The sequence below is a fragment of the Somniosus microcephalus genome, chromosome 12 (genome assembly GCF_052327205.1).
Source record: "Somniosus microcephalus isolate GS21.2 chromosome 12, FLI_Smic_1.0, whole genome shotgun sequence".
Lineage (NCBI taxonomy): Eukaryota > Metazoa > Chordata > Chondrichthyes > Squaliformes > Somniosidae > Somniosus > Somniosus microcephalus.
The window spans coordinates 160,118,854-160,142,964 of NC_140998.1; the positions used below are offsets into that span (position 1 = coordinate 160,118,854).

The 24,111-nt window shown below is 48.6% G+C and overlaps 1 protein-coding gene across 7 annotated transcripts in view; it reads right to left on the reverse strand.

Annotated features, from left to right (window-relative positions):
• dnajc17 (DnaJ (Hsp40) homolog, subfamily C, member 17) overlaps window positions 1-24,111 on the reverse strand; it is a 196,988-nt gene that overhangs the window by 13,765 nt on the left and 159,112 nt on the right. For 4 of the 7 annotated variants that reach the window (XM_086003726.1, XM_086003728.1, XM_086003727.1 and 1 more), the window contains one exon: window positions 9,282-9,454. The exons of 2 other annotated variants lie outside the window; for them this stretch is intronic. In XM_086003726.1, the coding sequence (XP_085859852.1) occupies window positions 9,282-9,454 (173 nt within the window). Of the gene's footprint in view, window positions 1-9,281; window positions 9,468-24,111 lie in introns of all 7 variants that reach the window. One more of the 7 variants, XM_086003723.1, reaches the window with a different exon arrangement.

Sequence of the window (24,111 nt, forward strand, 5' to 3'; positions counted from 1 at the left end):
GAGGAGAGAGAGAAAGGGGGGGAGAGAGAAAGGGGGAGAGAGAGAAAGGGAGGAGAAAGGGGAGAGAGAGAGAAAGTGAGGAGAAAGAGGGGAGAGAGAGAAAGAGGGGAGAGACAAGGAGAAAGGGAGGAGAGAGAGAGAAAGGGGCGAGAGAGAAAGAGGGGAGAGAGAGAAAGAGGGGAGAGAGAGAAAGGGGGCGAGAGACGAGAAAGGGAGGAGCGAGAAAGTGGGGAAAGAGAGAAAGAGGGGCGAGAGAAAGGGGGGAGAGAGAGGAGAAAGGGAGGAGAGAGAAAGAGGGGAGAGAGAGAAAAAGGGAGGAAAGAGAAAGAGGGGAGAGAGAGAAAGGGAGGAGAGAGAAAGAGGGGAGAGAGAGAAAGAGGGGAGAGAAAGAGGGGAGAGAGAGAGAAAGAGGGGAGAGAGAGAAAGAGGGGAGAGAGAAAGAGGGGAGAGAGAGAGAAAGGGAGGGGAGAGAGAGAAAGAGGGGAGAGAGAAAGAGAGAGGGGAGAGAGAGAGAAAGAGAGGGGAGAGAGAGAAAGAGGGGAGAGAGAGAGAAAGAGGGGAGAGAGAGAGAAAGAGAGAGGGGAGAGAGAGAGAAAGAGAGGGGAGAGAGAGAAAGAGGGGAGAGAGAGAGAAAGAGAGAGAGAGGGGAGAGAGAGAGAAAGAGAGGGGAGAGAGAGAAAGAGGGGAGAGAGAGAGAAAGAGAGGGGAGAGAGAGAAAGAGGGGAGAGAGAGAGAAAGAGAGGGGAGAGAGAGAGAGAAAGAGAGAGAGAGGGGAGAGAGAGAGAAAGAGAGGGGAGAGAGAGAAAGAGAGGAGAGAGAGAGAGGAGAGAGAAAGAGGGGAGAGAGAGAGAGGGGAGAGAGAGAGAAAGAGAGGGGAGAGAGAGAAAGAGAGGAGAGAGAGAGAGAGAAAGAGGGGAGAGAGAGAGAAAGAGGGGGGAGAGAGAGAAAGAGGGGAGAGAGAAAGAGAGAGAGAGGGGAGAGAGAGAGAAAGAGAGGGGAGAGAGAGAAAGAGAGGAGAGAGAGAGAGGAGAGAGAAAGAGGGGAGAGAGAGAGAAAGAGGGGGGAGAGAGAGAAAGAGGGGAGAGAGAAAGAGGGGAGAGAGAGAAAGGGAGGAGAGAGAAAGGGAGGAGAGAGAGAAAGGGAGGAGAGAGAAAGAGGGGAGAGAAAAAGAGGGGAGAAAGAGGAGAAAGGGAGGAGAAAGAGGGGAAAGAGAAAGGGAGGAGAGAGAGAAAGAGGGGAGAGAGAAAGGGAGGAGAGAGAAAGGGGAGAGAGAGAGAAAGGGAGGAGAGAGAGAGAGAAAGGGTGAAGAGAGAGAGAAAGAGGGGGGAGAGAGAAAGGGGGAGAGAGAAAGAGGGAAGAGAGAGAGAAAGAGGGGAGAGAGAGAAAGAGGGAAGAGAGAAAGAGGGAAGAGAGAGAGAAAGAGGGGAGAGAGAGAGAAAGAGGGGAGAGAGAGAAAGAGGGAAGAGAGAGAGAAAGAGGGGAGAGAGAAAGGGAGGAGAGAGTGCCAGCGGGTGGGAGAGTGCCAGAGGAGGAGAGAGAGACGGACGAGAGCATGCCACATGGGGAGATAAGCCAGAGGGGGGTAGAGAAAGATGGAATGAGAAAAAGAGGGAGGTTGAGAAGAGAAAAAGGAAGAGAGCAAGAGAAAATGAGAACAAAAAGATGAGGGAGAGATGAAAGGAAGTGAATGAAAGCTAAACAGAGACACAATCTAATTCACAAAGGATGAACTGTAACTTTAATCCTGTGACGTTTCTGCATATGCCTGTGTTTACTATTAAGGATCAATAAACGACAAAAACAAGATTAAGCTGCCAACTGAAGGAATGTTAGATTAGCTGCTGAAGGGATGTGCTTTCACATTTTAATCTAGTTTAACCACATTCAGTTGACATTGAGAACTGTTTAACTCTCTGAATTTGATTGCATCTCTTTTACTCAGGGTTCTCCCTCTTCTAGGAGTTTGGAGCTACCTTAGTCACATGGATTTTTCCTCCTTCTCTCCACCCCTTGCACATAAGCACCTCGGTTGTTGGTTGGAAAGGGCAACAAAGAGTTAAAACTGGGAAGTTTAAACACAGGTTGAAAAACACTCAGCTTTGAGATGCACTAGGCCACAAAGAGAACCGCAGGGAGATAGAGGGAATTTTATTTGAGGAGATAACCTGCATTTGGAGAATGGGGAGGAGTGCGCCTAGGCATGGAATGTCAGCTCACCAATGGTAAATATGATCTTCCTCATTCTTTAGATACAGATGCAACTGAAACTTCCAGCAGAATCCTCTGCCATGACACAAGGGGTAAACAGCTAGGAAGCTGCCCCTTACAGCAGCCATTTTGGTCAAGTGCCCTCCCCCATCCGATTGCGTGTAAGGGTCTCGCTCTGAACCACACTTCAGTTCGGTCATTGGCACCAGATTTCACTGCAACCGCTTTCAAGTTGGACAATCTTCTCACATGACCTTAATGGTGGGGGAACGAGCTATTTAACGAGGCAGCCACCACTTCCAAACCAGAACCTACCCTCATCACATGCACTGACGGTCTTAGCATTTATCCAATTCCCACATGTTTTGGAGGCAGAGTCAGCTTCCTGTGGAGCAGGTAGGTAGGCTTCAAGAGCAAGTGCAGCTCATCACTTCTCCACTGGGTCTTCCCACAGTTTCATAGAAGCTCCTCACAAACTGCTCTGAACAATTCAGTACATTCAGATTGGGTGCAGCATGATGTGAGTCAGTTGGGAGGCAGTACGCTGACTAGTAACAGAGGGTTTTACTGTGAAGGAATATACTTTATAAGGAACTCTACCTTATAAATTCTTTCAAACATGACAAACTGGGTTTGGAAATTTAGAAACCTAACTATGAAATAGCTATGAAAGAATTCTGGCTATTGAGATAAGACAGTTGTTGACCCTGAATAAATAACCTTCTTGAAACAGAAGGTGCATGGCTCCGACAGGCTGACCTTTTAGGTGTTTTAATTTAAAGTTCATAAAGATGGCACATAAGATAAGGAACATCTGCCCTCGTAAAGATGACATAAAATAAGGAACACCTGCCCTTCACACCATTTTATATGGTCAACCCAGAACACCTGAAGATGGGACAAGATTCTGGAATATTACAAGCTGATGTAGCTGTAAGAATTGCAGAGGTCGGCAGAAAGATGAATAGGGATAATTAACTTGGGTCAGCAGAAACTTTAAAGGAAATACAACTGGAAAAGGGTATAAATATTGAAGTTTCAAATGAGATAGCAGACTCGCTTTAATCGGGCAAAGTGATTCTCGGCTAGAGAAGCGGCGCTGTGGTTTCAACTCTTTGTACCTCGGGGATCAAAGGTATTTGATATTGATGGATATCCTGTATAGAAAACTTTAAAAACTGTAATACTGTAGCGAAGATAAGATTTAAAAGTAAGATTCTCTGTTAAAAAGATCGTATGTTTTCTCTTTTTAGAACTTTTAACATTGTGATTGACTGATTCACCAACTGTAAATTACATGTCGGTTCTTTTATAATAAATCTCTATATATTTTTAGAATTGTCTCACATAAGTCTTCTGTATCAATAACTCGCGAACTCAATCTCTGTATACTCTTTGGTGAAGAGTTACAGAATTCTGAGGGAGTTTTCCGGACCCTCATAATATCTGGGATGTTACAGTCTAGCTAAACTTATTAAAAGCGCTATCTGGAGGAGGGTAACATTCTCGGGTTGTTCCTTTCCTTTAGGGAGAGATAGCCTGGACCTTTCGACCAAATTAAACGTCTTTAGGATTCGGCTACCTCAAACATTAGTTTAAAGTGAACGTCTGAGAAATACGCCTGATCTGGGGTAGCCCCAAAGGGGCTAGGACTAGTAAATATCCCTTCATTACAAGACTCCTGTGTTATTGCTGCAATTTTAATGAAGTGCGAAATGTTCACATTGCCCATGAAGCATGAGAAACACCTACTTAGTGGTAGAGATATAGATACTGTCCTTCCAAAATAGGGTTGTGTTCGTAGAGAGAATTTTAAACTGAATAACATTACGGTGAAGTACTGGTGGTTACAGGTCTGTTACTGGCGGTAGAAGCAATTGGAGATGGTGAATTAATAGTTTCATACAAGAGTATTGAAGTTTATTGGATTAAGTATGATTATTCATATTGTGTCAGTTTAGTAGCACTGTAACCTCCGGATAGATTCAATCGACCATGTTATGGAATGACACGAGGCGAGTTTGCACCTACAATACTTCATACAGTATGTTACAAATGAGGGCTGTTACAATTTAGACACTTGTTCTCGTGCCAAACACAAAAGCAGCTATTAATGTCCATCAAGACCTGGAGAACATCCAGGCTTAGACTTATAAGTGGCAAGTAACATTTGCGCAACATAAGTGGCAGGCAACCATCTCCAACAAGAGAAAGCGTAATCACCTCCCCATGACCATCGTTGAGCATCCCACCATCAACCAGAATTGACCAGAAGCTTAACTGGACCAGCTCAATAAATGCTGTGTCTACCAGAGCAGGCCAGAAGCAGGGCATTCTTGGGTAAGTGGCTTGCCTCCTCACTCCTCAAAGTCTCTCCACTATCTACAAGGCACATTTCAGGAGTGTGATGAAATACTCTCCACTTGCCTAGATGATTGCAGTTCCAACAACACTCATGAAACTCGACACCATCCAGGACAAAGCATCACACCATCTGCTTGATCGGCACCTCATCCACTAGCTTAAATATCCACTCCCTCCACCATTGGCACACTGTGTCTGCAGTGTGTACCATCTACAGGATGCACTGCAGCAACTCGCCAAGGCTTCTTCAAGGGCACCTCCCAAACCCGTGACCTCTGCCACCTAGAATACAAAGGCAGCAGGTGCATGGGAACACCATCACCTGCAAGTTCCCCTCCAAGTCACACACCATTCTGACTTGGCCATATATTGCCGTTCCTTCATCGTCGCTGGGTCAAAATCCTGGAACTCCCTACCTAACAGCATTGTGGGAGTGCCTTCATCACACGGATTGCAGCGGTTCAACCACCACCTTTGTAGGTCAACCAGGGATGGGCAATAAATGCCAGACTTGCCAGCGACGCCCACATCCCGAGAATGAATACAGAAAAAATCTGTCAGTGTACTGTGAGCCTTAAACCTGTAATGCTGTCCTCTCAATGGCATGTTCAATCAGCACACAATGCTTGGAATCCATGTCCATTGATATCACCGCTCCCACAGCCCAGGGGCATACAGACTGTCTGCAGAGCAGGAACCAGAAATATGCAAGTGCAGTAAACACAAACAAAAAAAGGCTTTCTACTTTGGCAGAAATATATATTTGATGCACAGTCTCATAGGTCATTATATGATCAGTGACACTCCCTCCTCCTACTGTTTGTGTATATGAGCTTACATTACAGGGTGTGACTGACACGGCAAAGGAATCTTGTGAGAAACTTTTCAAAGCATCTGAGATAAACAGCACCTCACTTCTGCTGCAAAAACACACCATTTTCTTTGCACCGGTTCTGAAGTATTCCCCTTTTGAACGACTTCCACAGTTATTAGGTTTCAGTGATAATTTACCCATGTTCATTTTATAAATATAAATCACCCAGCAATCTGCATTCTCAGGCTGATTTAGAAACTGGGCCTGTCAAAGCCCCAATGTGCCATGCTCTAGAGTGACAGGAAGGAATTTTCACCTGCAGTGTCAATGGGGATCAGGACAATTATGATTCGGATACTTTTTCTCGTGCCCAGCACAAAAGCCAGCTTCTGCATGCAACCTGGTACTTCCTAGGAACTGAAGTGAGACCTTGTATGCCAAGTAAGCAGAAAAACCTTCCATGGGTGAATGGGCCCACTTACTGTATCTGGATATAGAAGTAGCATTTCCATTTTGCACCTAGATCGCATTAAAACGTGATTGGTATCAGATACGCTGCACATTTTTGTAAGTGACTAAACTCCAAACAAGATTATTAATTTACAGCAGTAACAACGAGCTGTTGAAGTCAGCCCAGACAACACAGCATCTTTCAACCAATTCATTAAAGAGTTGAACAAAAAAAAAATCAGCTGACTTCCTTTGATTAAGGTTCAATGCAGAATTTTCTAAAAAAGATGGACTATTGTTTCTCAGAAGGGAGCGCGTGTGCAATGCAATCCCTTCGGTTGCAGTCTCTCTGGGAATTAGGTGGGCATCCTACTTACTGAGCTGTGTCTTGCCTTGCGTGTTTTCCAGCTGGTCAAAACCGTAACTAATGGATACATCAAAAATATCAGATTCTTATATCCAGAAAACCATTTGTAATACAGAATAGCTTTTGTGGTACTTTACTCAAACAATGGACAACAAGCTTCATAGCCCATTGACAAGTGCTGTCTCGGTCAGGGCTGTCCTAATTAGATTATATCATTTATTAACAGCCAAATATGCATATTATTGCTAGCATTTGATTGTGCTTGGTGACTGTTTACCCAGCCACTTATGTCTGTTAATAAATGACTAGATTGACCTGACTGACTTTTTTCCTGATATACTTCACGAACAGTCAAAATTATAGAAGCCATTCCATTAAGCCATCAGTGAGCAGAAGCAACATTTAATACGGTTTCTTGAGGTTATGGTGTATGGAAGGTTAGTAAGAGGCTGATGGAGTTATCTAATTATATTCTACTCATGTGAGGGTACACAGCATCAAAAACATTTCTGTTATCCTGTTATTCCATTTACGTACTTTAAAGCATGGCGGCCAGGGTTAACTTCCTAGGCACCATTCAGTGTCTAGAACTGCCTCTGATAATGTTCAAAAACTGAACAAGTTAATAATTTGCTTCAATATTAATCTAAATTTCTAATCACCATGATTAAACCACACTTCACACATAAATGCATTTTAAGATCGGCACATTAGAAAGTGAGTGAAGGAGATGGTGTCCTTTGTACCAGTTGAGATAAAGGGACATTAAGTGCTGAACGGATACGAAAAGGATCTAAAAAATGAGTGTGTGTGTGCGTGCGAGAATGACAGAGAATGAATGAGTGAGAAAGAATGAGGGGGGAAGGGAATAAGGGAAGGAAGAAGGTGAATGCAGAGCGGGCAAAAGGAAGGCAGAGGGGGAATTGTTAAGAGAAAGGGAGAAGGAGATTTAACCTACTGCATAACAAGTTCATAAAAACATGTTTTTTTGGGGCTATTTCTGTCCATCATTGTGAGGATTTCAAAACTGAGGATTTCAAAATGGTGGGTAAGGTGCTTAGGAGAGAACAAAATAAAGCTCTTTCATCTTAAGGCATGTGATGTATTAAAATGTATTAAATCTTGAGTATAAAGGGTAATTTTTTTTCTATAAACAATTTTTTATCAACATGAACAGAATGTTGGATAGTAAGCTGCTGAATACAGAATTTCACACACCAGTGACTAGGAACAGTTATTTGGTTCCCACTCGTTTGTGGCTTTTAGTTCTGCGCCATATAGAGGTTTAAGGGCTAAAGGGCCCTTTATTTCTGCCAAGCTTTCAGCAGCCATGTGCTCACAATAGGCCGATGAACTGGGAAAACTGTCAGACTCTGCGAAACATCAAATGAGTTCTGAGCAATCCCAAAGAGATTGTGTGTCAGACCTTGCGTGGTTATCAGGAGAATAAACAAACGTGGAGTTGGCATAACTCTACTGTACGCAGCTAGTCCATGACAAAAAACACCTCCAACCTCTCAAATCACAAGATCATTTGCACCAGGCAGACTAACTGGAGCTGTGCTTTGTTCATTTAGAATCTTCCTTAACCCTTTTATTCCCAGATTTGTGCATTCACATAGATATGTTGCATACAATCAACTTAAGAAAAAATGTATAATCTTCAGCATCTAACTTAACTGGACCAGACCACCTTGTTCAATACCACTGTATAAATTCCAATATTATTTTTATCTAGCGTTCCAAAAAGGTGTGTGTGCATGAGTGCGCAAGAGTGAGAAAATGATGAATGAGGGGGAAAGCAAAGTAGGGAGGCAAGGAGGAGAAAGGGGACTGGAGGAGGGGAATGCAGAGGGTGTGAATAAGGGAGAAGGGCATTCGGTGAATGGGTGAAAGAGAAAAGAAAGAGAATTAATCTCCTTCCATTATAAAAGATAGATTTGCAAAATTCTGTTGATTGTGAATACATTCAAAATTGCTTGTGGTAATAGCTAAATGCTCATCTGCCTCTGATAAAGCTGACATGAAACAGCAGTTCATCAATCACACGGCCCTCAAGCACAATTATTTACTGCAAGCCAGCACTGAAAGAGTTAAGGGAGAAAAATTTGTGTTCTGCAGTTAACGGCCGCTGGAAATGGCTGCAATGATAACCGAGTGAAGTTGGCGTGGGGGGGGGGGGCATGGAGATAGGTGGCTCAGCACTCGCCTCCCGTGCAACACCGTCCTGGTGACGTTGCTGGAGGGTTCGGGACGAAGTTTCTGTCCAGGTCCGGTGTTGCAACTTCCCACAGCCTCTGGGAGCGAAGCTGTGGAGCTTGCAGGGAATTGTGGGCAATGAAGAGGTCTGAGAATTAAAGAGGCCATGCACACTGAAGCAATACAAAATAAAATGCAGTGAATCAATACATTTTTCAGCCCACTCTGCCTTTTAAGAAATATTCAATATTTAAAAGAAGTTCCAAATGTGAATATTCAGCTGTTAAAGCTGAATTACCTTCCTAACCTCAACAAATGGGAAGACTGCCTCAGCACTAACACAAATGGCTCAACAAGCCAGGGAAGGGGCACTCAGGGTCTCACACGCAGCACTCCAGCTTTGTGAAGGGGGTCAACACTGCAAGAGCGGCCCTCTACCCACAGGGGCCAGGAGGCCCTCCAGAAAGAACGATGTGGGAGTACATCACTGAGACCGTCACTGCCAGCAGTGTCGCTCCCACCCCCTGGCTCCAGGGCCCAAAGAAGCTTCATGACATCAAACCATTGGTCTAGGTCAGTGAATGCATCTTCAAAAGCTGTCTCCTACCAACTGCACCACTAGCCTCACACACTGCTCAATGCGCAACCCTCAATCACTCACCTACCAACAATCTGCACCAATGACGAGGCACATCTCCCATTCCTAACCTCACCTCATCCCCTTGGAGGAGACGGTGCAGGCCATTCTTGGCAGGGGCAGGGGCTGAAAGGATACAAGATGCGGGTATCCTTGTACGTTATCCTCCTTCTGGCATGCACCTCTTGCTTTCCCGCCCTCCCGTCAGCACAACTCCACAATGCCTTCCTCATTTCACGCACCCGAGAAATGCAGCCTGCCCAGCCACTGGGTCAACAAGAGGAGGCAGCCTGTCCAGCCAGTGGGACCGCAGGCGGATGATTCCATGCCGGACACAAAGGGGCTGTCTGGGATGCATCCTTCCATTTGATTCCTTCTGTTCGACTTCCTCCTCTTCTGTGTCTTTCTCTTGTCTCTGCAAGCAGATGCTGTAAATATGAAATGACAGCATAAAATGCTGGAAATACTCAGTTGGTCAGGCAGCATGTCGACCTGAGACGTGAACTCTGTTTTTCTCTCCACAGATGTTGACTGACCTGAGTATTCGCAGCATGTTCTGTCTTCTCAAAGATCTTCCTTTACCATCTGAGCACTTGCAAGCGTCCAGCAGCACTCCTTACACACTTAAAAAACTTTTCACATCTATTGCAGCAAGCCACCACTTCAATAAAATCAAAAAAACTTAGTCCAAACCCTTAAATTCAAACTTACCTGTATGATGTGTGTGTCCCTTTAAGAGCTGCAGACATCGCCACCGTCAGCCTGCTTGCACAACAGGTTAACCTGACGTGCTTAGGACCCAGCGCTGAATCCAGCGCTAGGGTTGAAGTTCGCGTTGGTGACGCTAAGTTGGCGTTGTATGCTGACTGATGTCACTACGCCGCCATTTTTTTTTCAGGGCGCTGTCAGTTACCGGCAACACAAAGGGGGAGAGGAATATGGTGGCTGCCGCAGGATCCGCCACCAGCTGGTGAAAGAGCAGCGGCCGCCATTTTATGGCGCTACGGAGTGGCGGTAAGCAGATGAATTTCTAGCCCCATGTGTTTTAACTGTTTGAGGACAGCAGTAGCATTCCTGTACGATAGTTCAATCTCGCCTCCAACCAGCACTTGAGATGTATTTTTCAATCATGCCATTGCTCAGCTGATGGGATGGTGGTGCCACTGCGGCTTTGGTCATTACTGCATATGGGGTTTGACCCATCCCTCACGGGACCCCCGCCCACCAACACTTGGTAGCGTTGGCACGGCCACGATTAGGAACACATGATTGAGTACAAACACATGACCTAGTACTGTGGCATGGCTATACTTCGCAGCACTGTTCTACTATAATTGACCGATATGAGAATTATGGGGAGGTTTTGAACGAACCTCTAATTATAGTTTAGACATCCCCCACATGGAGTGTTGTAAATGGACCGAATCACATTTGCTGGATAAGAGAAAATACGGCTGTGTTTAGAAAGTTGTATGGAAGTGTGGTCTGCTAATGGAAGTAAAGCTACCACATTCCTTCGGCCTTTGAACCACAACCCATGACTGAAGTAGTTACCTACATGTGGAGCTCTCCCGTTCAACTCCATACACGTAGTACAGTACATAGCAGAGCAGACCACTTGAGTCACAAAGTTACATCGAATCTACATCACAGAAACAGGCCATTAGGCCCAATTTGTCTATGCCGGCTTTTATGCTCCACATGAGCCTCCTCCCAGCCTTCTTGTCAGGCCAGCTGTGGCTCAGTTGGTAGCACTCTCACCTCTGAGTCAGAAGGTTGTGGGTTCAAATCCCACTCCAAAGACTTGAGAACATAAAGCTAAGCTGACACTCCAGTGCAGTGCTGAGGGACTGCTACACTGTCGGATGCGATGTTAAACCGAGGCCCCGTCTGCCCTATCAGGTGGATGTAAAAGATCCCATGGCACTGGACTCTCTTTCGAAGAAGAGCAGGGGAGTTATCCCTGGTGTCCTGGCCAATATTTATCCCTCAGCGAACATCACTAAAACAGATTATATGGTCATTATCACATTGCTGTTTGTGGGGCCTTGCTGTGCACAGATTGGCTGCCGCAATCCCACATTACAACAGTGGCTCCACTTCAAAAGTACTTCATTGGCTGTAAAGCGCTTTGAGACGTCCGGTGGTCGTGAAAGGCGCTATATAAATGCAAGTCTTTCTTTCTTCATCTCAACATATCCTTTTATTGCTTTCTCCCTCATGTGCTTATCTAGCTTCCCCTTAAATGCATCTATGTTATTTGCCTCAACTACTCCACGTGGTAGTGAGTTCCATATTCCCACCACTCACTGGGAGAAGAAGTTTCTTCTGAATTCTCTATTTTATTTATTGACTATCTTATATTTATGACCTCTAGTTTGGACTCCCCACAATTGGAAACATTTTCTCTGTGTCTACCCTATCAAACCCTTTCATTATCTTAAAGATCTCTATCAGGTCACCCCTCCGCCTTCTCTTTTCTAGAGAAAAAAGCCTCAGCCTGTTCAGCCTTTCCTGATAAGTATATCCTCTCAGTTCTGGTACTGTATCATCCTTGAGAATCTTTTTTGCACCTTCTCCAACGCCTCTATATCCTTTCTATAATAATGACCAGAACTGTGCACAGTACAGGAAACTTTTGATTTACCGGCACCTAAATAACCGGAAATCTCGGTTAACTGGCAAAATTCAGGAGTAGGTTCAGGTAAGTTTTACTTCATATTCTACTTGCCTTCCTCGATCTGTTGCTGTGCAAGGGTGTGGCTGCAGCTGTTGCTAAGCTACAGAGACACTTGGAATGTGTGGCCATTGTTCTGAACCTGTTGCTAAGCAACAGTGTTTGTTGCTTTATACGGAGCTCTCAACTCTCTGTATCTTTTACTATAGCTTTCGGTTATCCGGAATTTTTGATGAACCGGCACCACGTCGGTCCCGTCGGTGCCGGATAAAAAAAAGTTTCCTGTACTCCAAGTGTTCTATATCAAGTTTAACATAACTTCTCTGCTTTTCAATTCTATCCTTCTAGAGATTAACCCCAATACTTGGTTTGCTTTTTTTAATGGCCATATTAACCTCTGTCGTTACTTTTAGTGATTAGTGTATCTGTACCCCAGATCCGTTTGCTCCTCTACCCCAGTTAAGCTTGTTATCCAAGCAGTCTGTGACCTCCTTTGTCTTCCTACCAAAATGTACCACCTCACACTTATCTATATTGAAATTCATTTGCCAATGACACGCCCATTGTGCATGTTTATTAATATCTTCCTGTATTTTGTTGCAGTCCTCCACAGTATTAACCGCAAATGTGGTGTCTCTGCAAATTTAGAAATTATACTTCCGATTCCTGAGTCCAAATCATTAATGTAAATTGTGAACAACAGTGGTCCCAACACCGAACCCTGTGAAACACCACTTCCCACCTTTTGCCAGCCTGAGTAACGACCCGTATCTGTTTTCTATTTTGTAGCCAGCTTGCTATCCATTCTGCTACCCGTCAACACTGAGCTGGTCAAGATCAAGTTTTGCATTGTCAATAAAATAAGAATATATGTGCTGTTCAAGGTGAGGAAGGTCAGTGTTGGGAACTGGAAGACTTTCCATTTCAGGCACTCAGTGGCAACGTCAAACATTTTCCCATCAGTTACAGCATGACTCAATGCAGAGAAAAGGCTCCTTCGATTCCGATTCATTAAATAATTGCAGCTCAAATTCCTTAATGATCCTGTGTGACATTTTTCCATTTCACACACAAGCCACGCATGTGCCCTTGCTGAATCAGATTGCTAAATCAGGGGACGTTTGGTGCTCCTTGGCTCAGACTCATCAGGAACCTAGCAGAGACTGTCCTCAATGCAGTTGTGACCCTTACCACCAAAAGAGGGAGGAGGTTTATTAGCTTCAGTCCAAGTGGGATTCAAACCCACATTTCAGAGGTAGATTTTTGACTTTACCAGCTGGGTGTTCAATTGGCGGGCGAATCGCACGCCCGTTACAGAACCTGCCCGATTTGTATCGCATTAATTTCAGTTACGGCCAGGCTCTGCGATCCACCTCGCCAGACTGCTGCCCAGGTGGTGAAGACTAACATCTACCCCATTGTGTGCTATACCCACTGCACCAACAAGTCCCCCTTGCAAAAACCAATAGATTGCTCTCATCTCTTCTCCCTCACCAGCCCAAGTAAGTCCAAACTTGGGTAACGTGGATAGTGGGTCCATTTTCAGCTGTACCTCGTTATGTTGAATGGGAGTTCATACCCCCCCCCCAAGTCCTGGATGACAATCCTAGTGTTGCAACATAATAAATAATTTCAGTAGCAGCCAGAGTTTTCCTTGCATGAGTCACTCGTCTCTACTCGAGGCCCAGACAGATGTGGGTGTGAGATGCACAGGACTCCACAGTGTCCTTCAGAAATTGAAAGGCAGGAATTCTTGGGAGTTTTCCTCTGAAAGTTATTATTGGAAGGCAGCACAGATTTAAATACTGCCATTTGCTGCACCCTCTGCTTTGCTGTAAACTACAGACAATACAAAATAGGGGTCTCTGATACATTAATCTCTGATATATTAGCTTCTCTGCAACCCCCGCCTAGCCCCCACCTTTCTCCCTTCTTTTCCTGAAGGGGCTGACTCTTATTGGGGGCACAGTTGCCAGCCTGGACTGAGAGTCTGGGTAGGCTATTCAACAGTGGAGGGGAACCACAGAAAAGCCAATTTCGTTTTCACGTGACATCAGCACATGGACACTGTCCAGCAGAAACCCTGTCTGACTTTTCCCTTCCTTGCCCACTCACCCAAGCCCATTGTAGCACCCGAGCTGTCACCCCAGCTGATCTCCGCGAACTCAACACAGACCCTAGATTAACCCTGGGACCTTCTGCTCTGTGAGGCTTAGTGTTACACTAGGCAGAGCTTTTACCCACTGGGCCTTTGGGAGAAGCTGTAAAATTTGTGCTTTTTGACTGAGTTGCTGAATCAATGGCCAAGTGGACTGTGGGTCAAACATTTGCAAAGTTATTACGTTTTAAAAAGTGCAGCTTTATAGAAGTCCTGGACCCATGCACAAAATGACAGATTTGTTCCACATTCATGGTGCCAACTGCGTATTTATTATATGTTGAGAAAGTTGCGTTCAACACGATTGCCTCGGGATGAGCTCTATGTGTGAACTGCTAACCATCAACATGGATTGTACAGAAAACAAAAACGCTCGCAATCACCAGCCCTACAGAGGGTCAAAGTTCAATCCCATCGGTTGGCTTCAGTCATGTGCTACAGAAGAATTTCTGGAATGGTCTCTTTTTGTTTGGACCCAAAGCAGTGCCATAATTGGTTCTGCTTAAACTAACAACACTGATTGTTCATGATATACAGACACTGGGCACTCAGTAGTCCACCATCTACCCACACTCCAGCCTCACCAAACCGTGCACTTCATTCGACCATTTTCCAACACACCAAAACCATTAACCCATAGACTGATGCTAGGTCCAGGGACATTGGTGTCTCCCTGGGTCCAGGGACATTGGTGTCTCTCTGGGTCAACTGTTTTATTTTGTTAAAAGCAAAATACTGCGGATGCTGGGATTCTGAAATAAAAACAGAAAATGCTGGAAACACTCAGCAGGCCAGGCAGCATCTGTGGAGAGAGAAACAGAGTTAACGTTTCAGGTCGATGACCCTTCGTCAGAACTGGCTAAGCTGCCTGACCTGCTGAGTATTTCCAGCATTTCTTGTTTTATTTTGTATTCAGCTCACGTACAGTGATGCTGAAATAAACACTAATATTACAGATAGTAAATCCACTCAAACACCAGGAACACTTTATCAGTATAATATTAATCCTATAGAACTAAAACACATAAACAAGACTATTTTAAATAAAAACATAAGCTTAATTTCTGATTGCTCAATTACTTAGATAGAATCATCGAAATTTACAGCACAGAAGGAGGCCATTCGGCCCATCGTGTCCGTGCCGGCCAACAAAGAGCTATCCAGCCTAATCCCACTTTCCAGCACTTGGTCCGTAGCCTTCAAGTGCATATCCAAGTACTTTTTAAATGCGATGAGGGTTTCTGCCTCTACCACCCTTTCAGGCAGTGAGTTCCAGACCCCCCACCACCCTCTGGATGAAAAAAGTTCTCCTCAACTCCCCTCTACCAATTACACCATATTCCCTGGTTCTTTCCTACTCTCTATTTGTTCCATTTCATTTTTTAAACATTTTTCTTCCTTTTCTAACCTATTCTCATTTTTCCTAATGTTTTCCTCTTTGTAAATAAAAAGTAGCATCAAATATTTGACTTCCTTTGTTTTGTCTTTCTCTGGGTTTCTGCCATCCATTGTCAAGGTTAGAAAAACTGGGCTTCTGTTGGCGAAAAGCTGGTTTTGAAGGGTGTTTTTTCAGCCAATCAAAAGTATAAATTTGGAAGACTGTCATGGCAGCATCAGATGGTTTCCATGCCAAAATCTTCACACATTTTTACTTAGCAAACTGGGAGGTTGGCAGCAAATACGCCCATTTGTTAGTTGAATGTGTATACCCCTCCGGAGTGCAAAACACATATACCCCTCAGGCGTTCCAACCAGGTGCCTTCAGATGGGTTCCTACCATTCAGCTTACCATCAGCAACTAAGAATCTGTTTACTCAGCAACTAAGAATCTGCTTAAACACAAGGGGGGAGAAATTCAGTAGGTTGCGCCACCCATTAGCGCCTTAAGAGGGCACTAAGTGGGTTGCAAGCCAACTGGTGCCCGGGCGCAGCACTGCCCACACCTCCCGCTAAATTCCGCGGGACGTTAGTGGTGGTGCTAACCGTTAGCGCTGCGCCACTGCCGATGACGTCATCGGTGTGCGCAGTGCCCCACTGACGCCCCAGCCGCGATATTTGGCAGCGCCCCCTGATTTACCGCCGGGCGCTATGTCCGACGGGTTCAGGGGGGCCTACCTGTGGCCGGGGAGGCGCAAATTAAAGGCGAGGTGCGGGGCGGCCATTTTTGTTGTTGGCCGCCTGCCAGCACCTGCCTGCGCTCCCGTCCGGCCTCCTTAACCCCCCCGCTGCGCTCCAAGAGCCCGGCACTTCTCCTTGGTGCCGGGCTCTTTTGCCTGCACTCCCGATCCTCGGGGGCCCAGCTGGGCCCCAGATCGCACTGCACAAGACCCTTCCCCTTTAAGAAGGGGCGGAAGGCCTGCAATGCCACAGCGCGACGTGCCGCAGCGTGTGGCGCTGCGGCACGTAGCGCCACGATATTCACTCGCAGCGCCCCAAGAGGGATGCGGGGCGCCTCCAGTAGCGCCGCGCTTCCCTTTGGGGCGCAACAACTCAATTTCCGGTGCGGGGGCGCGAATGTTTCCGGGGCGCTACTTTTAGCGCCCTGGCGAGGCTGGCGCCCCAAACGGGGCTATACTCATTTTCTCCCCCAAGATGCTTTATAACATGCTCTCATTTCTATTATGCACAACATTTAATACTTTTGTGGCATGATGTGATAATGTAGTTCCTTTATGGAGCTAAACACAAGGAAATCAAGGATGCGGATAGGCCACTTTGGCCGCAGATCATTCTCTTACCGCGGCCATTCTGAATGCCCCTACTGATTTTACCTCTATCACCAAACCTGGAAAATGATTCAAAAAAATTTCAGTTGGAAAAAAGTTCTTCCCAATGTATCATTTACATTTCACTTCAGCTTTCCTGACTTTGAGGTAATGATCTTGCTTTACCTCCTCAATATTCCTGCCTCTGAGTCAGAAGGTGCAGGTTTGGAACCCCACTCCAGACAGTTGTGGAGAGTGCAGACCGCAGTTCCGGCTCCGAATTCTGGCTTGACCTTCATCAACCAGGATACTCACGCCCGGGGGGGGGAGGGTGCCCCCCGCCCCCAACAACCACCTCATCGTGTGGATTGCGGGAGTCCATAAAACCCTCCCGCCATACAGGACTAACCACCCTACTGGCTGGCGCAAAGATGGTTACGGGCATGGTAGCAGCCGTCACATCGCAGCCTGTCAGACTGTTAACCAGCCTGCGAATCCTTTCATCAATTCACACTTTTCACCCTGGAAAGAGTGTGAACATATGAAACAACCTTATTAATAACATTTAATATTTTATGTACCTCACTGAGGGCGCTCCTCTGGTTCCCCTAAGTTAACCACTGTCCCCTTTCTTTGAGGGGGGTGCGGAACGGGGTGGGGAACATGTTTCATTGAACCCAGCACCATAAATCTGTCCTTAAAAACACCAAGAGTGGCTGGTGCTTTAACATGGTTCAAATAATCACCATGTTCTGTAGACTGGGCCAACATTCACTAAAGCTTTGTGATTACACTGCATACCCTCACTCCAGGACTTGAGCACAAAATCTAGGCTGACACATCATCCTACTTAGGTGGATGTAGAAGATCCCACAACACTATTTGACGAAGAGCTCAAGGGTTCTCCCGGTGCCATGGCTAACGTTCCTCCCTCGACCAACACCATCAAAACAGATGAACTGAGGCCATTCATTCATTCGCAGGACCTTGCTGAGCACAAACTGGTTGCCACATTTAGTAGCCCAACAGAGACTGCACTTCAAAAGTAATGCATTGGCTACCAATTGCTTTGGGACATTCTGTGGACATGAGAAGGTGCTCGTCGCATTGAGGGAGCTTTCCTGATCATTTTTGCACAGAAAGGATTTGGAAAAGAGTTGCATTAAAATGTTGAGTTTTAAAACAAAGTAAATTCGTACCAGCTTGAAAAGACAGGCCAGAGGCTGCTAAAATGTGGAGAATGAGTCTTAATGTCCGACACTTGACAAGTTACCTATAATGATCCCAAAACAAGCGCTCTACTCAGAGCTCCAACATGGCAAGAGAGCCCCAGGTGGGCAGAGGAAATGCTTCAAAGACACCCTCAAAGCCTCCTTGAAAAAGTGCAACATCCCCACCGACACCTGGGAATCCCTGGCCCAAGACCGCACAAAGTGGAGGAGCAGCATTCGGGAAGGTGCCAAACGCCTCTAGTCTCTTCGCCGGGTGCAAGCGGAAGCCAAGCGCAAGCAGCGCAAGGAGCGTACGGCAACCCAATCACCCCACCCACCCGCCCCTTCAACCACCGTCTGCCCCACCTGTGACAGAGACTGTAGGTCCCGCATTGGACTCATCAGTCACCTGAGAACTCATTTTTAGTGTGGAAGCAAGTCATCCTCGGTTCCGAGGGACTGCCTAAGAAGAAGAAGAAGAGAAGATCGGGAACAATAAGGGAGTGGCTATCGCATCTCAGAGGGTCTCAGTAATCATTCATACTGTAAGAGGTTAGAATGTTCCATTAGCTTTGCATGAAGCCGATTTCACAGGGAGGGACACAGCAGCAGGTTTGATTATTGTTCTTCTGGCCAGGAGAGGACAGTAACCAAGCCCGGGGTTTGTATCGATACTGCAGGCAGTGTCCGGGGTTTGTATTGATAGATTGGGAGAAGGGGAAGTGCAAAGAGACCTGGGTGTTCTTGTGCACCAGTCGCTGAAGGTAAGCATGCAGGTGCAGCAGGCGGTTAAGAAGGCAAATGGTATGTTGGCCTTCGTAGCAAGAGGGTTCGAGTGCAGGAACAAGGATGTCTTGCTACAGTTGTACAGGGCCTTGGTGAGACCGCACCTTGAGTATTGTGTGCAGTTTTGGTCGCCTTACCTGAGGAAGGACGTTCTTGCCATGGAAGGAGTGCAGCGAAGATTCACCAGGCTGATACCTGGGATGGCAGGAATGACCTATGAGGAGAGATTGTGTCGATTGGGCTTATACTCACTGGAGTTTAGAAGATTGAGAGGGGATCTCATCGAAACTTATAAAATTCTGTCAGGCCTGGACAGACTAGATGCAGGAAGGATGTTTATGATGGCCGGGGAGTCCAGAACCAGGGGTCATAGTCTAAGGATAAGGGGTAAACCATTTAGGACTGAAATGAGGAGGAATTTCTTCACCCAGAGAGTGGTGAACCTGTGGAATTCTCTGCCACAGAGGGCGGTGGAGGCCAGTTCATTAAATATATTCAAAAAAGAGTTGGATATATTTCTTAAGGCTAAAGGGATCAAGGGATATGGGGAGACGGCAGGGACAGGGTACTGAATTTGGATAATCAGCCATGATCTCATTGAATGGTGGAACAGGCTCGAAGGGCCAAATGGCCTACTCCTGCTCCTATCTTCTATGTTTCTATGTATCGACACTGTGGGCAGTGTCTGGGGTTTGTATCGACTCTGCGGGCAGTGTCCGGGGCTTGTATTGACACTGTGGGCAGTGTCCGGGGTTTGTATCGACTCTGCGGGCAGTGCCCGGGGTTTGTATCGACACTGTGGGCAGTGCCCGGGGTTTGTATTGACTCTGCGGGCAGTGTCCGGGGCTTGTATCGACACTGTGGGCAGTGTCCGGGGCTTCTTTCGACTCTGCGGGCAGTGTCCGGGGTTTGTATCGACTCTGCGGTCAGTGCCCGGGGTTTGTATTGACACTGTGGGCAGTTGCCGGGGTTTGTATCAACACTGTGGGCAGTGTCCGGGGTTTGTATCGACTCTGCGGGATGTGTCCGGGGTTTGTATCGACTCTGTGGGCAGTGCCCGGGGTTTGTATCGACACTGCGGGCAGTGCCCGGGGTTTGTATCGACACTGTGGGCAGTGTCCGGGGTTTGTATCGACTCTGTGGGCAGTGTCCGGGGTTTGTATCGACTCTGCGGGCAGTGCCCGGGGTTTGTATCGACACTGTGGGCAGTGTCCGGGGCTTGTATCGACTCTGCGGGATGTGTCCGGGGTTTGTATCGACTCTGCGGGCAGTGTCTGGGGCTTGTATCGACTCTGCGGGATGTGCCCGGGGTTTGTATCGACACTGTGGGCAGTGTCCGGGGTTTGTATCGACACTGTGGGCAGTGTCCGGGGTTTGTATCGACACTGTGGGCAGTGTCCGGGGTTTGTATCGACTCTGCGGGCAGTGTCCGGGGTTTGTATCGACTCTGCGGGATGTGCCCGGGGTTTGTATCGACACTGTGGGCAGTGTCCGGGGTTTGTATCGACACTGTGGGCAGTGTCCGGGGCTTGTATCGACTCTGCGGGATGTGTCCGGGGTTTGTATCGACTCTGCGGGCAGTGTCTGGGGCTTGTATCGACTCTGCGGGATGTGCCCGGGGTTTGTATCGACACTGTGGGCAGTGTCCGGGGTTTGTATCGACTCTGTGGGCAGTGTCCGGGGTTTGTATCAACTCTGCGGGCAGTGTCCGGGGTTTGTATCGACTCTGCGGGCAGTGCCCGGGGTTTGTATCGACTCTGTGGGCAGTGTCCGGGGTTTGTATCGACTCTGTGGGCAGTGCCCGGGTTTGTATCGACACTGTGGGCAGTGCGTCCGGGGTTTGTATCGAATCTGTGGGCAGTGTCCGGGGTTTGTAGCGAATCTGCGGGCAGTGTCCGGGGCTTGTATCGACTCTGCGGGCAGTGCCCGGGGCTTGTATCGACTCTGTGGGCAGTGTCCGGGGTTTGTATCGACTCTGCGGGCAGTGTCCGGGGATTGTATCGACTCTGCGGGCAGTGTCCGGGGTTTGTATCGACTCTGTGGGCAGTGCCCGGGGTTTGTATCGACTCTGTGGGCAGTGCCCGGGGTTTGTATCGACACTGTGGGCAGTGTCCGGGGTTTGTATCGAATCTGTGGGCAGTGCCCGGGGTTTGTATCGACTCTGTGGGCAGTGTCCGGGGTTTGTATCGACTCTGCGGGCAGTGCCTGGGGTTTGTATCGACTCTGTGGGCAGTGCCCGGGGTTTGTATCGACTCTGTGGGCAGTGCCCGGGGTTTGTATCGACTCTGCGGGCAGTGTCCGGGGTTTGTATCGACTCTGTGGGCAGTGCCCGGGGTTTGTATCGACTCTGTGGGCAGTGCCCGGGGTTTGTATCGAATCTGTGGGCAGTGTCCGGGGTTTGTATCGACACTGTGGGCAGTGCCCGGGGTTTGTATCGACTCTGCGGGCAGTGTCCGGGGTTTGTATCGACTCTGTGGGCAGTGCCCGGGGTTTGTATCGACTCTGCGGGCAGTGTCCGGGGTTTGTATCGACTCTGCGGGCAGTGTCCGGGGCTTGTATCGACTCTGCGGGATGTGCCTGGGGTATGTATCGACTCTGTGGGCAGTGCCCGGGGCTTGTATCGACACTGTGGGCAGTGCCCGGGGTTTGTATCGACACTGTGGGCAGTGTCCGGGGTTTGTATCGACACTGTGGGCAGTGCCCGGGGTTTGTATCGACACTGTGGGCAGTGCCCGGGGTTTGTATCGACTCTGCGGGCAGTGTCCGGGGCTTGTATCGACTCTGCGGGCAGTGTCCGGGGCTTGTATCGACTCTGTGGGCAGCGAGTCCAGGTTTGCCTTTTATACCTAGTAGAAAGCTCCCTCAGAGCGCTTTATTACAACAAAAGCAAAATACTGCGGATGCTGGAATTCTTTAATAAAAAGAGAAAATGCTGGAAACCCGCAGCAGGTCAGGCTTTACTAGAAGATTAGTAAGTACGCTGCTGTCGGGTTTCTGAGGCTTTCATTTGCCCCATTCACATAGCTCCCATACTGAGTTGTACGTAACCCGATCCAATCTGACCAGTGATTCAACACTGCTTGATTGAACCCTGGAGTTCAACATGCTGCCAGCAAAATAAAAGAGCGACATCACAACCAACTAGCCCTGTGGTAACATTTGGCATTTGCTGGTGCACAAAGAGTTAACTTCACTGGGTTGACAACATTCCAGACATTGGTGGGTCATTTACTTTCACAGGAAGGTCCCCTGTACCTAAACAACACCATACTATCTCAGTGAAGTCTACTCTGTGGATGTGTCCGGACCTCAGTACAGTAAACTCTTGTTTAAATGGCACTTAATCATCCGGAATTCTTTAATAACCGGCAAAATTCAGGAGTACCCAAAGGTAAGTTTTACTGTATATTTGTGGCTGTGTAACTGGGGTTCTCGTACCTTTTGCCGTGTAACCATGGCTCCTGCACCTCTGGCCGTGTAACCAGGGCTCCTGTGGCAGTGGTTGTGTAACCGGGTCCCCTGTACCTGTGGCTGTATAACCGGGGCTCCTGTACCTGTGGCCGTGTAACCGGGTCCCCTGTACCTGTGGCTGTGTAACCGGGGCTCCTGCACCTCTGGCTGTGTAGCCGGGGCTCCTGTACCTGTGGCCATATAACCGGGGCACCTGGACCTGTGGCCGTGTAACTGGGGCTCGTGTACCTGTGGCCGTGTAACCGGGGCTCCTGTACCTGTGGCCGTGTAACCAGGTCTCCTGCACTTGTGGCCGTGTAACCGGGGCTCCTGTACCTGTGGCCGTGTAACCGGGTCTCCTGTACCTGTGGCCGTGTAACCGGGTCTCCTGTACCTGTGGCCATGTAACCAGGTCTCCTGCACTTGTGGCCGTGTAACCGGGGCTCGTGTACCTGTGGCCGTGTAACCGGGGCCCCTGTACCTGTGGCCGTGTAACCGGGGCTCGTGTACCTGTGGCCGTGTAACCGAGGCTCCTGTACCTGTGGCCGTGTAACCGGGGCTCCTGTACCTGTGGCCGTGTAACCGGGGCTCCTGTACCTGTGGCTGTGTAACTGGGGCTCCTGCACCTCTGGCGGTGTAGCCGGGGCTCCTGTACCTGTGGCTGTGTAACCGGGGCACCTGGACCTGTGGCCGTGTAACCGGGGCTCGTGTACCTGTGGCTGTGTAACCGGGGCTCCTGTACCTCTGGCTGTGTAGCCGGGGCTCCTGTACCTGTGGCTGTGTAACCGGGGCACCTGGACCTGTGGCCGTGTAACCGGGGCTCGTGTACCTCTGGCTGTGTAACCGGGGCTCCTGTGCCTGTGGCCATATAACCGGGGCACCTGGACCTGTGGCCGTGTAACCGGGGCTCGTGTACCTGTGGCCATGTAACCGGGGCTCCTGTACCTGTGGCTGTGTAACTGGGGCTCCTGAACTTGTGGCTGTGTAACTGGAGCTCCTGTACCTGTGGCCGTGTAACCGGGGCTCCTGAACTTGTGGCTGTGTAACCGGGGCTCCTGTACCTGTGGCCATATAACCGGGGCACCTGGACCTGTGGCCGTGTAACCGGGGCTCGTGTACCTGTGGCCATGTAACCAGGTCTCCTGCACTTGTGGCCGTGTAACCGGGGCTCCTGAACTTGTGGCTGTGTAACTGGGGCTCCTGTACCTGTGGCCGTGTAACCGGGGCTCCTGAACTTGTGGCTGTGTAACCGGGGCTCCTGGATCTGTGGCCGTGTAACCGGGGCTCCTGCACATGTGGCTGTGTAACCGGGGCTCCTGTACATGTGGCTGTGTAACCGGGGCTCCTGGATCTGTGGCTGTGTAACCGGGGCTCCTGTTCCTGTGGCCGTGTAACCGGGGCTCCTGTACCTGTGGCCGTGTAACCGGGGCTCCTGGACCTGTGGCTGTGTAACTGGGGCTCGTGTACCTGTGGCCGTGTAACCGGGGCTCCTGAACTTGTGGCCGTGTAACCGGGGCTCCTGTACCTGTGGCCGTGTAACCGGGGCTCCTGGATCTGTGGCCGTGTAACAGGGGCTCCTGGACCTGTGGCCATGTAACCGGGGCTCCTGTACCTGTGGCCGTGTAACCAGGTCTCCTGCACTTGTGGCTGTGTAACCGGGGCTCCTGGATCTGTGGCCGTGTAACAGGGGCTCCTGGACCTGTGGCCATGTAACCGGGGCTCCTGTACCTGTGGCCGTGTAACCAGGTCTCCTGCACTTGTGGCCGTGTAACCGGGGCTCCTGAACTTGTGGCTGTGTAACCGGGGCTCCTGTACCTGTGGCCGTGTAACCGGGGCTCCTGAACTTGTGGCCATGTAACCGGGACTCCTGTACCTGTGGCCGTGTAACCAGGTCTCCTGTACATGTGGCTGTGTAACCGGGGCTCCTGGATCTGTGGCTGTGTAACCGGGGCTCCTGTACCTGTGGCCGTGTAACCGGGGCTCCTGTACCTGTGGCCGTGTAACCGGGGCTCCTGGACCTATGGCTGTGTAACTGGGGCTCGTGTACCTGTGGCCGTGTAACCGGGGCTCCTGAACTTGTGGCCG